Source organism: Felis catus, chromosome X, assembly GCF_018350175.1.
Source record: "Felis catus isolate Fca126 chromosome X, F.catus_Fca126_mat1.0, whole genome shotgun sequence".
NCBI lineage: Eukaryota > Metazoa > Chordata > Mammalia > Carnivora > Felidae > Felis > Felis catus.
Window position 1 is genome coordinate 42,963,844 of NC_058386.1, and position 18,453 is coordinate 42,982,296.

At 40.6% G+C, this 18,453-nt stretch overlaps 1 protein-coding gene across 1 annotated transcript; it reads left to right on the forward strand.

Annotated features, from left to right (window-relative positions):
- The first annotated feature begins 540 nt into the window (after positions 1-540).
- GAGE10 (G antigen 10) lies at positions 541-9,065 on the forward strand. The gene is made up of 5 exons (XM_045050916.1): positions 541-903; positions 2,993-3,084; positions 3,759-3,891; positions 6,069-6,194; positions 8,952-9,065. The coding sequence occupies exons 2-5, from the start codon at positions 3,001-3,003 to the stop codon at positions 8,972-8,974; spliced, it is 366 nt and encodes a 121-aa protein (XP_044906851.1). The 5' UTR covers positions 541-903; positions 2,993-3,000; the 3' UTR covers positions 8,975-9,065.
- Positions 9,066-18,453: the final 9,388 nt, after the last annotated feature.

Sequence of the window (18,453 nt, forward strand, 5' to 3'; positions counted from 1 at the left end):
GCCATGGCCCTTGATGTCATGCTGGGACTAGGAAAAGTGAGGGTGATGGTTTACAGATGGGGGAGGGGGGGTTAAGATGAAGCTGGGGTGAGTCCTGGTGCATGAGTTGAGATATCTGGGTTCTGGAGGGCCCAGGAACTGCTGACAGAGGGCAGATTCAAGAATCCTCAGTCAGGTGAGGGGATGGGAAGCCCCCACCCACCTGGCACATGCAGGATGCACTACGCCTGCCCAGCACCACACAATTTTCCATCAGCCACTGGCGCCGGGTGTGTGCAACACGTTCAGGGTGCAGAGCAGTGCAGTTCACGTTTTAAGGTCTGGATTCTTTCTTGCTGTCTGTAACTTAATTGGTAGGTCCCCGGATCAGTCCTCCCAGGAATTTGAGCTTGAAGAGGAAGCCAGCAGGCTGTGGGTGGGTAAGGTGGTGTGGTTTCTGGCCTCCAAGGAAGAAGGTCCTCAAGGTCTTCCTTTACCTTAGGGTGTTTCAGCCATGGCCATTGCCTGTCTTGGTGAGTGTGGAACAAGAGAGGACAGTGGGAAAGGAGGGTGAGATGAAGATGGGGTGTTTGGGGGGCACGTTTTGAGGTTTCCGGGTCCTGGAGGCACCAAGAATTACTGGCAGAGGGGGGCAGATTGAGGAATCTTTAGTGGGGCCCGGATGAAGGAGCGGAGTAAGTCCCCTCCCACCCGGCGCTCGTGGGATGTAGTGCGCCTGCCCAGCGTCATGGGCTTTCTCATTGGCCATTGGCGTGGGGCGTGTGCCACGCGTTCTGGGTGCGGAGCAGCGTAGTTTGCATCTAACAGACTGGATTCTTTCTCGCTGTCTGGGACTCAATTGGTATGCTCCCAGATCAGTCCTCCCAGGAATTTGAGCGTGAAGAGGAAGCCAGCAGGCTTTGGGTGGGTAGGGGTGGTGTGGTTCCTGGCCTCAGAAGAGGAAGGGCCTTGAGGTCACCATCTTTCTCCTCACAGGTGTCCTTGCTTCATGGCCCTTGTTACTGAGGTGTAACCCGGATAGGGGAGGGTGATGGGCTGGGGGGGAGGGGTTCAGATGAAGATGGTGTGAATCTTGGGCGTATTATTTGAGGTATGTGGGCTCTGGAGGCCCCAGGAACTGCTGACAGAGGGCAGATTTGGAAATCCTGGGTGGGGCTTCTGGAAGCCCCGCCCACATGGCACAGTAGGACTCCATGCACATGCCCACTGCCATGCTCTTTCCCACTGGCCATTTGCATGGAGCATGTGCAATGTGTTCCGGGTATGGAGCTGTGTGGGTTGCATCCTGCTATCTGCATTCTTTCTTGCTGAGACTCAATTGCTAGGTTTTCAGATTAGTCTTCCCAGGAAATCAAGTGAGTGTGAGGAGTGATGCAGCAGGCTTTGGGCAAGTAAGGATGACACCGTTCCTGGCCTGTGAGGAAGAAGGTCCTTGAGCGATTACCCTCTTCCTCTTCACAGGTATTGGGGCTGTCATGGCCCTTGATATATAGTGGGATGTGTACAGGGAATAATGGTGGGCTGCAGAGTGGAGGGGTTCAGATTAAGATGGGCTAGTCCTGGGGGCATGATTTGAGGTATTTGGGTCCCGGAGGCACCAGGAACTGTCGACAGAGGGCAAATTTGGGAATCTTAAGTGGGTCCCAGGCAAGGGGGTGGGGAAGCCCTTACCTGTGCTGCACATGTGGGACACAGTATGCATTCCCAGGACTGCTGCACCTTCACCCACAGGTGTGGGGTATGTGCAATGAATTCTGAGTGCTGAGCAGTGTGGGTCTTGTCTTACAATCTGTATTCTTTTTTTTTGCTGTCTGAGACTCAACTGGTAGGTCTGCAGATAAGTTTTTCCAGCAGTTTAAGTGTGAGTGAGTGTGAAGAGGGAGCCAGTAGTTTTGAGGCAGGGGTCAGGGCAGTGTGGTTTCTGGCCCCTGAGGAGGAAAGTCATCTTTCTTCTCACAGGCTTCACAGCCACCCTGTGAAGGGCCCCATCAATGGCCCTTGATGTGGTGGCAGGACAGGGGAGGAGGGTAAGCTAGGGAGAGATGGGGGTCAAATGAAGATGGCATGAGTCTTGGGGGCATTTTTTGAGATATTGGAGTCTTGGAGGCACAAGGAACTGCCAATAGGGCCCACACAATGGAGTCCTCAGTGGGGTCCTGGATAAGGGGCAAGTCTGGTAGTAAAGAAAGGCCCTAGAAATGGGGAATGTTGTGGAGTTGTAACTGCATCCCTGAGATTTGTAGTGTGCCAGGCGGAGTACCAGGAGAGGAGAGTGCCACATGTAGTCTTTATTGCAGGCACTCAACCCTGCAATTCTAGTGCAAAACTAGCTGTAGGCGATATATTAACAGTGAATGTAGTTAGGTGTTCCAATAAAACTTTATTGGAAGTATGGAAAGAAAGGGCTTAGTAAATCAGAGTGTGCCAGCAGTAGTAGTTACTCAAAGTCTTAATTCTCCTGTGGTAGTTTCTTCCTTTTTTTTCTTTTTTAAGTTTATTTATTTTGGAAGAAAGAGCGAGCCCAAATGGGAGGGGCAGAGAGAGAGGTGGAGAAAGGATCTCAAGCAGGCTCCATGCAACGTGGGGCTCAAACCCATAAACTTTGAGATCATGACTTGAGCTTGAGCAAAATCAAGAGTCAGAGCCTTGACCGATTGAGCTGCCCAGGTTCCCCTCCAGTGGTATTTTCTTAAATATCTCCAAGATGGTGAAACAAGTTATAAAACCATATCCCTTCAGAAATATGTTCTTGTCTTTAACACATGCCTTATTTAATTTCTGTGTCTGCTTGGCCATGACATAAACAATTGCCTTTGCACGCTGCCAGATTTGGTGTGATTGAAAAGTATGCACAATTAAATTACCTTTCAACTTACTTTGAACATATTTTCAATCTTGAAAAAAAAGCACATGTCACCATTTGGCCACAGAAGTGGTCAAATATAAGTATCCTCTCAAGTGCATTTTCTAAATCCCAGTATTCTGTTTTCAGTGTGAAATATGAGTTGGCAAATAAGGTCAACATTCAAGCCTAGAGCAAGACGAAATGATCAAAACTCTTTCCAGCTAGTTGGGCCTGTGGTTGTAAGTACTTGAACATTTGATGTTTTTTATTAGTACAAATTTATTTTTGTGAAAGTGTTAAACTAATATAGATACACTGATAAGGGTTTTTCATGCTGATAAGGAGCATTTATCCAGGAGCATCACATTCTGGTATTTCTTGGATGAATGCTGTTATGTTCCCAGGAAATATATCTGATGACTTTCTTACACATTTTAACAACAGATTGCACACATCCATCCCAACATAGATTAAAATAGCTTCCAAAGCCCTTATGGGTAACTCTTTTCTTGGAGTAGCCTCTCTGTGGGAAGAGTAATTTTATTAAGAATAAGTATACTGAATAGTATCGGAGAAATGTCTTTAGATTTTTGTTGTTGTTGTCATTGAACCATTTTATAAATTCCTTTTTAATGTGGCCTCCTCTCTACATTTAGCTGTGGACAGTCTGTTCTGCCAGTCTTTGGTGGATCTTTTTCTGGGTTATTTATACTTATTGGGTGTTACCTAGGTGTCTGTGTGGGACAAAGTGAGCTTAGAATCTTCCTACTCGCCATCTTCCCTGGAAGTGAAATGTTTTTAGATTTACTTATGATCAAATATATCTATGTATTCTGTATATTTATATTATTGACATGTATTAATAACACAACTTTTTATTTGTGTGCATCCATACACACACCCCTCGGCCCAGCAGCCCAGTATTGAACAACATCAGCAAGAAGAGCCACCAACTGACCTTCAGGATAGTATGCCTGATCAAGAGAAAAAAGATAAAGTAGCACCTGTGGTTCAAGGTGAAGGCAAAGGGAAGAAAAATACCTCGTGTATGTGTGTGTGTGATGTGCTTCATGTAGCTTGATATACTTGTAACAGAAGGGAGCACCAAAATAGAAAGGAATCTCAAACATTGCTTGGAAATTAGCTGGAAAAGTGAAGAGAGTATATACTTTGCAGCCTAGGGCAATTCCTTACTATAGTAAATTTCCCCTATTTTATAAATGAGAAAATTGAAGCTCAAGGGTTGTGTTTATCAAAGAGCATTTGGCTATTGAAAACAAAATTTGTATTTAAAAATTTTTTAATGTTTATTTTTGACAGAGAGAGAGAGAGAGAGAGCGCGCAAGCATGAGTGGGGGAGGGGCAGAGAGAGAGGGAGACACAGAATCCGAAGCAGGTTCCAGGCTCTGAGCTGTCAGCACAGAGCCCAATGCGGGGCTCGAACTCACAGGCCCCAAGATCATGACCTGAGCCGAAGTCGGATGCTCAACCGACTGAGCCACCCAGGCGCCCCAGGAAATTTGTATTTTTTAAAGTGGCTTTTAAAAGGAGGTTTTTAATCCTTCTGTGGTTAGAAAAACCAAGAGATTAATTATCTTGAGATTAACATGAGACATAAGGATTGCTCCCAGATATATAGTATTCTTAGTATATAGTATTTTGAAGTAAAGCATTTATATAATTCAGGCCATTGTTAAGGGTTCTAGAACATGACTGATAACAACGTCCATTCATTTCTTTCCGCCCTACTTCCTTTATTCTTACTGTAAGACAGTATACTTATTGTCATTCACAGATAATTTTGCTCTTATTTTTTGTCCTTTGTTGTGCATGGGATTAATTTATGGAACATTATACATAGGGCCTTTGGACCTAAATATAACTTGTTTATTTTAACCAAGTAAGTTTTTGGTTACCCCAAGAGAGGATGGGTGTCACTTCTAAAAAATTTGTCATAGGTCTGCAAATACACTCAGATAATTCTTGAGAAAGTTACATTTTAATTGTAATTTAAATTCTATCCATGATGTAAACTTCAGACTTCATAGAGCTGTAAGACAGGTTATTTTATGTTATGCATTTTAAAACCAGAATTAAAAATAAAGTAGCTAGTGGGGTGCCAGGGTGGCTGAGTTAGTTAAGCATCCGACTCTTGATCTCAGCTAGGTCTTGATCTCAGGGTTGTGTGTGTTGAAGCCCCACATTGGGCTCTGTGCTAGGACTGAAGTCTACTTAAAAAAAACCCACTGTCTTCCTGGAGTACAATAGGATGATGTCATATATTCTTTTTATTCTTTATAGTTCCAAACCACAAAATTTACAGAAAAGTTACAAGAACAGTACAATTACACACACACACACACACACACACACACACACAATTTCCCCAGTTGTCCTGATAATCTCTTTTATATAACTTTTTTATCCAGAGTCCAGTCCAGGATCATGCATTTACATTTAGTTTCTTTTAATCTGGAATAGTTCCACACATTTTTGAAAAGGACAGACCAGTTGGTTTGCAGAATGTTTATCAGTTTTGGGCTTTGTTTTAAGACTTTGTTTTCACTCAACTTGTGCCATGTAACATGCTGAGTATTGAGAGGCATTATTTCAGCCTTGAACTCACACTCTAGTCATAGAGACTCAAGTCACTGGCAAGTACAATCACAAGTGCAGTACAGATCAGTACAAAGGGGACACATGAGTAGTCTCAGGGCACTCTTGAAAAAGGAAGAGGGTAATAAAACCCTGATTTCCTAGTTTCTGGTAATAAACACCTGAAATAATGCTTTTGTAATTCTTTTTTTAATTTTAATTTTATTTTTATTAAAAAAAGTTATGTTTATTTTTTTTGAGAGAGAGAGACACACAGGCACGAGCAGGGGAGGGGCAGAGAGAGAGGAAGACATAGAATCTGAAGCAGGCTCCAGGCTCTGAACTGTCAGCACAGGGCCTGACGCAGGGCTTGAACCCACAAGCCATGAGATCATGACCTGAGCTGAAGTCAGATGCTTAACCAACTGAGCCACCCAGGCACCCTACTCTAATTCTTAACCACATTTGTTACCACACTAGCCTAAGGCTTTTATTTCATAACACTGAGGGAATGAATATTATTTCCTTATTCATATCTCATGTTTTACTTCTTAAATTGATTACCTTTTTATTTTCAGAGGCCCCATACTCTTCAGATTGTATAAATCTTACACCTTTTATTTTCAAGGGCCTTCCCTGGAACCTGATCAACAGGAACTGGTTCTTCCAAAGACTGGTCGTGAGCATGGAGACGGTCCTGATGTCAGAGGGAAGAGACTTGCAAATCTAGAGTCCCTTAAAATGCCGGAAGCAGGTATGTGATACATTAAGCATGCAAATTATAGGGTGTCTGTTTTCTGCAATGTTATATTTTTAATAACACAGAGGTAACATTATTGCTACTTCCAGTAACAGAGTTCACATACAAAAATGATTTGAAATGTAGTTCAAACCTTGAATGGCAGACTTACAGACTATCAGGCATAGAAACAAATTGGGTCAAAGCCATATTAAATTACAAGACAGGAAAACAGGGGTGCCTGGGTGGCTTAGTCGGTTGGGTGTCCAATTCTTGATTTTGGTTCAGGTCGTGATCCCAGCACCACATCGGGCTCTGTGCTGAGCATGGAGCCTGCTTGAGATTCTCTCTTCCCCTCTCCCCTCTACTCCACTCCCTCTCTCTCTCTCTCTCTCTCTCAAATAAAAAAAAAGAAAAAGTTTCTTACTTTTGAGTTTAAGTCCTTTAGCAAACAGCTAATGATTTTCAGATACTTTTAGAGATATCCACTTTTAACAGATATGTAACACATTTGTAACACACATCAGTTTGTATGAAATATGCTGTGGCCCTGAAATAGGTTCTAATACCAGCTCTAACATAATTTGTGTGAGTCTGGATAAATCCCTTAACCTCTGACCCCATCTTTGCTCTTAGGAAAATAGTGGATTCAAATCAGATATGTAAAAATCATTTTCGGTTCTGATTTTGTGTGCCCTGGTTTTGTAGGTTAGAATACAAAGATAATTTGTTTTGTGTGATTTATCATAAATCACCAAACCCTGACCTGAGTCAGATTACAATACCTGAACTGAGGATTCAACACTACTAAGGAAATGAACAAACACTGTTTGATGTTTGTTTTTGTACAGAGTCCTGAATGCCTATCCTCAGATTCTGTCAAATTTACAATTCTCTGGCTCTTAAAGGACAATTGTATTTTAAATCTTCCCCCAGATGAAGCCTCAAATGGCTGAATAAAATGTCAAGAGACCATATAGTTTCTAGTTTCTGTGGCTGATCAGATAGAGAGAATGTATGTAGTCAGTGATGCCCAAGGCGCATGTAAGATACCTGTGCCTAGCACAATCCTCATCCTCACTGTCAGTCTTCATGAACTACTGTTTCCACTAAAATGTGGACACCGTGATCTAATCACCTCTAACCATGTCAAATGTGGCATGAAAAATTCCCCCCCTGAGATATCAGTTGGTAAGATTTGAAGTTCAAAGACTGTAACTGAAGTCCTTCCTGAGTAATAACTGCAAAATGTTGACCTGAGCCGACATTGGACGCTCAACCAACTGAGCCAACTAGGCACCTTTAATTATAGGAACTTCTGAATTTAAAGCTTGATATTTAAGGAAGAAATGAACTTGCATTAGTCTTCTAAATATTTTCACTGTACATTCCTGGTCCATTCCACTAGATGACGTACACTAAACAAGTTTTTGACTGCTTTTGGGAGCTTACTGAACATGGCTAAAGTGTACCTGTGGGAAGTACAATAGCTCTAAATACATGTTATTAAAAAGGGTAAAGATAATGATATGAGCATGTAATATAAAACAAAATAATTAAAAAGACAACAAAATAAAGCTAAGGGTAAAGGAGAGATTCTTAATAAAAGGCCGGTATGAATCATCAGGCAAAAGAAAAATAATCCAACTAACAGATAGATTTCTCTTTTAGAAAATACTTATGAATAGGGACACCTGGGTGGCTCTGTTGGTTGAGCGTATGACTTCAGTTCAGGTCATGATCTCACAGTTTGTGGGTTCGAGCCCCGTGTCGGGCTCTGTGCTGACAGCTCAGTGCCTGGAGCCTGCTTCAGATTCTGTGTCTCCTTCTCTTTCTCTGCTCCTCCCCTGCTCTCTCTCTCTCTCTCTCTCAAAAGTAAACATTAAAAAATTTTAAAAACAAATACTTACGAATAGAAGATCCACTAGTTTATATAATTTTGAAGAAAATAGACAAAAGGCAAGTATAAAGAATATGAACAAGACACTAACAGATACTGAATGTATTCTATAATTATATAATGTATATGTATATTTGTATGTATATATATGTATAATGTATATGTATGTACATACATATTGTATGTATGTATAATGCATATTTTGGCTTTCCGAATTTCTTTTTCTTCGCCACCCTTCTCCTTTCCCCTCCCTTTTTGGCCAAACTGAGAAATGGTACTGTTTCTCCTTCACAATTTGATGTTACCTTTGATGGTAATGACTTAAAACTGGTGTGAGCATATAATTTATTGCTCAAACTGGCACACTTTTAAGCATCTAAAGAGGCACTATTCGTAATTACAGCAGGAGCATAGGTGAAAACAGGGACAGATGGTCACCCTACTTAAAACAACCACATACGGGCTGAACTAGGTTAAAGTACAGTTTTGCACTTTTCCACTAAAGAGTCAAAACAAATACAATCCTAGCCTTTCTATTTATTTCACTTATGCAATTCCAAGCGTGACATTACTGTTTCAGATATCCTATATTCTGAGTATTTTCTCAAGTCAAAACATTTAAATGATACCTTTTTAAAAGTGTCTTTTGTTTTTTAGGTTTTTCATTGATTGGTTGGATTCTTACTAACAGTATAAGATATTTTTGTTTGCTATTTAAAACTACCTCTGAATAAATGCATTGGGTTTAATCCATTCTGAACTTGAACTGTCGCTTTCTTTGTACCACTAGGAAGTGTCATTTGCATGCCTTTAGCGTTGTCTAAATAAAGTTCTGCTAAGTAATGTTCTCAACTGTTTTGTTTCTCTTAAAGGTGAAGGGCAATCACAGGTTTAAACGAAGACAAGTTGAAACCATGCAGACTGCTTTTGTGTTGGAAGTTTGCCTGTTAAACTTCTCTCAATAAAGTTTTGCCATCTTGTCCAAAGAAGTTTTGCACATCTATTGTTAAATTTATTCCTAGGAATGTGATGCTATTGAAAATTGCACTTTTTTGGGAAATTTTATATTTTTAAAATTTATTTCTTAAATTTCAGCATAATTAACATATGGCATTATATTAGTTTCAGGTGTATGATATAGTAATTCAACACTGTGGAGAACAGTATGGAGGTTCCTCAAAAAATAAAAAGTAGGGGCGCCTGGGTGGCTTGGTCGGTTGGGCGTCCGACTTCAGTTCAGGTCATGATCTCATGGTCCGTGAGTTCGAGTCCCGCGTTGGACTCTGTGCTGACAGCTCAGAGCCTGGAGCCTGTTTCAGATTCTGTGTCTCCCTCTCTCTCTGCCCCTCCCCTGTTCATGCTCTGTCTCTCTCTGTCTCAAAAATAAATAAACGTTAAAAAAATTAAAAAAAAATAGAATTACCTTAAGATCCAGTGAATTCTACTGGGTATTTGCCCAAAGAAAATGAGACATTAATTTTTGTATATCACTTTTTCTTTTTTATTTTAGAGAGAGAGGGGAGAGAGTGTGAGTGGGGGAAAGGAGAAGGGTCAGAGAGAGAGAGAGAATATCAAGCAGGCTCCATGCTGTGGAGCCTGACATGGGGCTAGATCCCAGCACCCTGGGATCATGACCTGAGCCGAAATCAAGAGTCGAACGCTCAACCGACTGAGCCACCCAGGCACCCCTTGTATATTGCCTTTTATATCCAGCAACCTTGCTATATATGTTTATTAATACCAAAAGTTTATCTTTAGATCCTTTTCAGTTTTCAAAATGCATAATCATACCATCTTTGAATAATAATTTTGTCCCTGCCATTTTATTTTATTATTTTATTATTTTTTTTGTCCTGCCATTTTAAAGATTGCATTTTCTATTTCCTTTTCTCATTTTATGGCGTTGGGCAGACCCAAATAGTACAATGTGAAATAGGACTGGTGAGTGGGACATTCCTGTCTTTTTCATGATTAGAAATAGAAAATTTTCAACATTTTTCCATAATGTTTACTGTACATTTTTTGTATATACATTTTATCAGGGTAAAGTCATTCTGTTCTATTCTGAATTTGCTGATAGTATTCATCTTAAATATGTTGAATGTCAGCAAACACAGGGCATTTATTGACATGATGGTAAGATTTTTTCCCTCTATTAAATCTGTTAATATGGTGAATTGCATTCTCAAGTTTCTATGTTTAAGCCAACTTTGTATTCCTAGGGTAAACAACTTGATCATGCGTAATCTACGTCCTAATGATTTGTTTAGGATTTTTATGTATGTCCTCATGAGTGACACTAGCCTTTTTTTTTAAACTTTTTGTTGGACTTTGGTATCAAGGTTATGCTAGCTTCATAAAATGAATCGGGATATAAATGTATTTTTCTGTTTATGAAACTTCAGTGCTGTGGGTAACGTAGGGCTAGTCTTTCCTATCCAGCTGGTTCTGGATTGCTTCTCCATTTTAAGGTCAGACCCTACATAAAGGGCAATGACTGAAGGGGCAGCTTTAGGTTCCCATCCCTTCATACTTTGTGAGGTGCTCAGCTTCCCTGCAGGATCACCTGTAATGATGTCATCACTCTGCTCCTGTTTCTATGCTGACACTAATCTTCTATATCCAGAAAGTTAATATTCTTGGCTCTTGTCTAGATAATTTTGGTCTGTGCTGTCTGGTCATGAATGGATGACCAACCCAGAGCTGTGTCAAGTTACAACAGCTCCATTTAATTAAATTCTTTGGTAATAACAGGAATACTATATCACATTTATAGGGTGTGTATTACCTGTTAGCCACTTCTATGTACTAGATTTTCTGTACATTTATGATGTCATCAAATCCTTACAAAGAAGGTAAGTCAGTGTTGTCACAAAACTGACCATCTCTGACCTCAGTAAGAAGCAGATTTGGGGATTGAAGTTTTAAGTTCAAAACCCTTGATCTTTTATCAGAGTAAAAGCTTCTGAAAGTGAATAAGGAAGAACTGATGGCCTATGTGATGACTTTAGTTGTAATCTGATGTTTATGTGAATATATATAAATTTAAATATATATCATATACATATACAATATCTATATAATATATATATACATATAATTTGACTTAAAAGGCTTTGTTCTTATCTTGAACGGTTTCCTATTATGTGCCAAACAGACCTCACATGGTGTCCAAGATGAAATCATTGTTTAAAAAAACACTTAATAATATGATTATCTTGTGCTACAGAAAAATATAACCAGAATACTAAAGCCACTTGGAACAGTTGTTTGTGGGGAGACAGAGAAAACAACTTTGCCACAAGCCTCATGATGGTAAAATGCTACATCTCCTGCAAAGTTATTCAGAGATGGGAGGGAGTAGCCACAAATCTCTTTTTTCAACAAAGTCTTCCATTTGCCTAACATCTCAGAATCCTCGTTAACTGCCAGATTTAAACCTTATATTCCTATTCCTATACACAATGACAGCAAGTTACATCTCTGAGACTCCACTTATATCTTCATACCCCATAAAACAGTTCCTGGAAAGAAACCTAAAACAGTTTTGAAAAACAAGAATAACTCTACTTAGAATCCACCCTGATTCAGGAATGGCGGGGTATTCCAGAAAGTAATTATTTCTCCCTCTCGCAGAGGTTTAAAAATGTTTCCTGGCCCAGAGGCACTTGGGTATCTCAGTCGGTAGAGCATCTGACTTTGGCTGAGGTCATGACCTTGTAGTTCAAGACCTGCATCAGGCTCACTGCTATCAGTGCAGATCCTCTGTCTCCCTCTCTCTGCCCCTCCCCCCCTTGTGCTCTCTCAAAAATAAATAAAACATTAAAAAAAACTTAAAAATGTTTCCTGGCCCAAAAGGACTGAAAATTCAAGGTTCGAATAAAAAAAGATACTCTAAATGTAGAGTATCCCAATTTGCCACAGAATATGTGAGAGGTCACCAGTTTGTGAAGCTGGCTGAAAAAATTAGGGCCTCAGTGGAAGAAAAGGAAAAGGAACCAGGGGGACTAGCTGAGGCAAAATGACTTGGATCCTACCGACTGTGTCTCCTTACAGACTGAGCCATGAAATAGCCATGGGTTTCAGTCCTGGCTCTGACACACTGTGTGATGGTGCAAAAGGCATTTATATCCTCTGGACATCCTTTTAGGTCTGCTTCCTCATTTCTACAGTAGGAGTTACAATGATGGCTGTGATGAATAAGAGGTAACCTACAGATCCATACAGTGCTTGTTTTGGAGGCCATCACACTGATGGGACAGACAGATACATAAACAGAATAGCAGTTGAAGTGGAAAGGAGAAACACCGGGAAGGGACCCAGGAAAAAAACCAGTGGGGCGACCAGGAGGAAAACCAGGAGAGGGGACTCATTGTCCAAGTGAAAGAGGCCTGGATTCCCACATCTGCTGCTCACTGGGTTTGCATATGTGACCCTGCTGATAGGAGTCTGGGTGCCATCTACCTCAACACTTAAAACTAAAATAAGCAGAGTGATCTCACACTTAAAAACTAAGATAATCTGGGGTGCCTGGGTGGCTCAGTCGGTTGAGCATCCGACTTCAGCTCAGGTGAAGTCATGAGCTGAAGGTGAAGTCAGCATGACCTCACAGCTCTTGAGTTTGAGCCCTGCATTGGGCTTTGTGGTGACAGCTTGGAGCCTGGAGCCTGCTTTGGATTCTGTGTCTCCTCTCTCTGCCCCTCTCCCTTGCTCACGTTCTGTCTCTCTCAAAAATAAACATTAAAAAAAAGACTAAGATAATCAGATCGGCACTGGTTGTGTGTATCCAAAAATTAGTTACTGAGAGCCTGGTCTATTCACCAGCTGTTTTGTATATGGGAAGACTTCAGAGAATTAGCTGATACAGCTCCTAAATGTGGGCTGATCTGATAAAATAGCAGTGACAAAAGACAGACTGACAAGAAAAAAACATACAGATTGACTTATTGTAATAAGTTCTATGTGACCCAAAGCGATGGTTAAACCTGATCATTTTTATGCTATATTTGATGAAGAGTGCAAAGTCATGGAAAAAAAAAGGTAAGAGGACAAGAAAAGAAAAGGTCATGAACCAAGTGTAGTAAACTAGGGGAAACAGCAAGGCCTGTTCATTCAGATTCTTCTCGGTGTTTTTGTGTCTCTGAAGAGAAGGATGCTCCTTTCCTCTGGGTTTAGAGAGGCCATCTTTCACATGAGGCGCTTATGACCTGTTTCAGAGGCGAAAATCTTGCCTGTACCTTCAGTTTCTCAAATTCCTACAGCTAAAATATTCAATAGGCCAAGGTGCAATATTTTGGGTAGTAGGCCCTGACGCCATCATTGGTATACTCGATTAACAGAGTAGCATGTATTAGGGCGCCTGGGTGGCTCAGTTGGTTAAGTGTCCAACTTTGGCTCAGGTCATGATCTCGAGGTTTGAGAGTTCAAGCCCCGCGTTGGGCTCTGTGCTGACAGCTTGGAGCCTGGAGCCTGCTTTGGATTCTGTGTCTCCCTCTCTCTCTGCCCCTTCCCCCACTCACATTCTGTCTATCAAAAATGAATAAACATTAAAAAGATTTTTTTAAAAAGAGTGTAGCATGTGTCATCATCACTCAAACCAAAACCAAACCCAAACCCAAACCAAAACCAAACAAATCTTTGAGCACTTGCTGGGAACCAGGCTCCTGCTCTGGGCCAGGCAGGCTCTGAGGACATAGGAATGATTCATATAGGATGAGTTCTCAAACAGCTCATAGTTAATGACTAGAGAACCATCCAGAAGATGACAGAACAAATTTGAGGACAGCCATAGCAGGGGAGAGCCAGAGGGGGCTCAGAACACAGAGGAGAGAGCCCTGTAATTCATACAGTCAGGAATGGCTTCTCCAAGGGGATGATGTGTGTGCCCTAGGTGCCACTTCACTATAGATATATTTCTATCTCTGTTATCATCCTTCTTTCATTAAAAAAAAAAAAACAACAACTTAGGGGTGCCTGGGTGGCTCAGTTGGTTGTCTGACTTCAGCTCAGGTCATGATCTCGTAGTTTGTGAGTTCGAGCCCTGAATCGGGCTTTGCTGACAGCTTGCAGCCTGGAGCCTGCTTTGGATTCTGTGTCTCCCTCTTTCTCTCTCTGCCCCTCCCCCACTTGCGCTCTGTATCTCCCTCTCTCTCTCTCTCTCAAAGATAAATAAACATAAAAAACCTCACTGCTCAATTCTCCTCATAGATGAGGTAATTAAGGATAAGAGAAGCTAAGTATCTTATTCAAGGTCAAATCACTAGTTTCTGGTGCGGCCAGTTTTCAGCCCTGGACTCTTTGAACCCCTGTGTACTTCTCATTATAATCATTTCTTTGCTTTTAATATTGTCTTCTGTCTTAATTTATATTCACCATAAATACTTTTCCTCGCTCTTCTTGTTTTTTTTAAAGTTTATTTTGAGAGCATCAGCGAGGGAGGGGCAGAGAGACAGTATGAGAGAGAGAGTCCCAGGCAGGCTCTGTGCTGTCAGTGAGTAGCTGGATGTGGGGCTCGAACCCACGAACCCCAAGATCATGACCTGAACTGGTGTCAGACGATTAACCTACTGAGCCACCCAGGCGCCCCTCTTTGCTCTTCCTGTCCCATAAGTTCTTTTTCTTTAATTCATCTGTAGTTTGTTTAGATTTTTTTTACAGCATTAGTGCGAACTGCCAAAATATTTTTCAAAGTGACTGTACAATATTGCATTCCCACCAGCAGTGTGTGAAGGTTCCAGTTGCTCCACATCCTTATGAACACTTGGGGTGGTCAGTCTTTTTAATTGTAGCCATTCTAAAAGGCATGTAGTAGTATCACCTTGGAGTTTTAATTTGCCTTTTAAAAAGGAAGGTAGTGGTATCTCCTTGGAGTTTCAACATGTTGAGCATATTTTCATGTGTTAATTTTCATCCATGCATATTCTTGTCTGTTCAAATTTCCTGTACTCGTTTTATTGGGTGGTTTGTGATCTTTTTTTTTAAAGGAATTTATTTATTTATTTATTTATTTATTTATTTATTTATTTATTTATTTTTATTCTGACATTTTACAGTGATATACCTATAGTGATATGCCTAAAGTCTATGTCTTTATTCATTTGTGTTAGATACTCATGCCTTTCATTTTTTAAGGAGCATTCTTGCATTTTTTTTTGATAATTTTCTCTGCCCTTTCCTATGTTCTCAGTATCTGGAAATTTTCTTTTTTTAATGTTTGTTTATTTATTTTTGAGAGAGAGAAAGTGAGGGAAGGGCAGAGAGAGAGAGAGAGAGAGAGAGAGAATCCCAAGCAGGCTCTGCACTGTCAACACAGAGCCTGATGCAGGGCTTGATCTCACAAACCGTGAGATCATGACCTGAGCTGAAATAGAGTTGGATGCTTAACCAAATTTTCTTAATCCAATCATAGATTACCTTTACTAAAACTTTATTCATTTTTGAAGATTTTATTTATTTTTTTAAAGTGATCTCCCAACGTGGGGCTTGAATTTACAACTCTGAAATCAGGAGTTGTACACTGTACCAAGTGAGCCAGCCAGGTGCCCCTAAGACTTTATTTTTTATTGTTCCACTCCTTTTGTCTGTTTATTCAACTTTATGGAAGATTCGCTAATGTTTTTTTTTTTTTTTTGGTCTTCCATTGAATGCTTTTTATGAGCTATGGATTTCCAAGAGATAGTTAAAAATCTACTTTTCTGGGGCTCCTGCATGGCTCAGTCAGTTAAACGTCCAACTCCTGATTTCAGCTCAGGTCATGATCTCACTGTTGTGGGATTGAGCCTGGCCTCAGGCTCCCCACACTGGACATGGAGCCTGCTTGAGATTCTCTCTCTCTCTCTCTCTCTCTCTGTCTGTCTCTCTCTCTCTTCCTCTGCCCCTTCCCGACTTGTACTCTCTCTCTAAAAAAGTCTACTTTTCTTCACTTGGATAACAATTTTATAAAAATAAAAAGCAAAAAGAATCTACTTTTCTACTTTTTCTCAATTAATGAATGCCTAAAATATAAACATATAGCTTACCTGATTCAGCTCTCCCTGTTGGGTTCTGATGTCAATATTATGGGAACTTCCTACAAAATATTGGAAACTTATCTTTCTCTTCTCAGTGGAAGGGTTTACAGAGCACTGGGGTTGTATATTGCCTTGGCATTCCTAAGCTTTGATAATAACCTAAATGTTATTGAAAAGACAAAAGATGGCTGGGAGCAGGAATTCTTAGGTTGTATTGACTTTTATTTTTTATTTTTTTAAAACATTTATTTACTTTTGAGAGACAGAGAGAGATAGAGCACGAGTGGGGGTGGGGCAGAGAGAGAGGGAGACACAGAATCCTAAGTAGGCTTCAAGCTGTCAGCACAGAGCCCAACGATGTAGGGCTCGAACCCATGAACTGTGAGATCATGACCTGAGCGGAACTCGGATGCTTAACTGACTGAGCCACCCAGGCACCCCTAGATTGTATTGACTTCAGTTGGAGTGTTTTCTTTGACCTAAGCTGAAAGCTAGGAAAACCTGTCTTATGTCTGCTGTTTCCCACGTCACCTGATGACAGTCTTTGATTCAGAAATTTGTGTGACAAGGCACTTAAAGGGAAAACAGAAAGTGCAGGCAATGGGAAAAGGTGGGGATATTTTTTTTTTTCTTACAGAAAAAGATAAATCCCTGATATCTGGTCTGTTTAGACACCAGTCTATCCTTTAAAAGTGTTGGGAAATATCTTTTTATTGCTCAGGCTTTGGATCACAGACCTTTGTCAGGAGCTGTGTGCCTGGGTCAGAAGTTATACTGAAGATTGGTCAGCCCCCTAAGCCTGGGCACCCTGGAGAAGAGATACTTTTCTAGGCTTCTGGGATCATTGTGCCAGGCAAGGTAAATAATTGCACAAATTGCTCTGTGTCACAGGGACAAAGACCTCAGGAGGACCAGAGACTGCTAGATGTGTCTGCTGTGCATCAAGAGTCTGAGAATCCCATGATAAATTCCAAAAAGAAGCACCAGCTCCTCCAGGTTGTCCGGCTCAGGACTGGCAGGATGAATATTCACAGTAGTTGTGGGTAAAGGGCCTCCTCCTTCACTGAAATGGTCTTCTTTGGACACTGTGTAGTTATTAAAATTATTTCTTTATTTTAAAATTGTGGTGAAATATACATAGCATAAAGTTTACCATTTTCACAATGTTTAGGTGTACAGTTCTGTGGCATTAAGTCCATTTACATTGTTGTGAACCATCATCACCATCTCCAGAACTCTTTTTACTTTGCAAAGCTGAAACACTGTACCCAGTAAACACTAACACCCTATTTCTCCCTCTGTCTTTCTTTCATTTGTGATACTGGTAGTTTTGTCCTCTTTGTCTTTTGCTTGTGTTTTCGGCCAGTCTGGCTAGTTTTGTCAATTTTATTTATCTTTCCAAGGAACTAGCTTTTGGTTTCATTGATTTTTTTTCTATTGTTATTCTGTTTTCAGTTTGTCTTGATTTATTTTCTTATCTTTATTATTTTCTTCCTTCAGCTTGCTTTAGGTTTGTCTTTCTCTGATTTCATAATGTAGAAGCTTAGATCATTGATAAGAAGCCTTGATGGGGATCAGGATATGCTGCTCCAAAATGTGGCACCTTGGCATACTGAATATTTTAGGTGGAAAGAGTTTGAGAAAACAGCAGAAGCATAAAGTTCACTCTGACCTTCCCCCTGCCCTTTTCCCTTGAAGCAGGTCATAAGACTGTCATGTGAGAGGTGCCCTCCCTATACCCAGAGGATAGGAGAATCCTTATCTCTGAAGACAAAGGGATCTTGAGAAGAATCAGGCTGTGCTGTTTCCCCCAGTTTACTATACTTAACCTGGTACTCCTTGAACTACCATATTCCTCCATGGCTGTCCACTCTTCATCAAACCTAGGATAAAAGTACTCAGGTCCAACTGTTTCTTTGGCTTTTCATTTCCTTATGAAAGCTTCGATGTCATGTAAAACTTATGTTAAATAGATTTGTGTGCTTTTTTTCCTGTTCATCTGCTTTTTGTCAGTTTAATTTTCAGACCCAGCTAGGGTCTCTAAGAGGGTCAAAGAAAACTTTTCCCTCTATTACAATTTTCTTTTTGAACATAAGCATTTAATATAATAAGTTTTCTTCTATGCACTGCTTTATCTGCATACCACAGATTTTGTTATCAGTTTAATTTATTGAAAAAAAATTTTTTTTAAGTAGGCTTCACATTCAGTGTGGATCCCAACGCTGGGTTTGAACCCACGACCCTGAGATCAAGACCTGAGCTGAGATCAAGAGTCAGATGCCCAACTGACTGAGTCACCAGGCACCCCTGATAAATATTTTCTTGTTTTCAAAAATTTTTTAAATGTTTATTTATTTTTTAATTT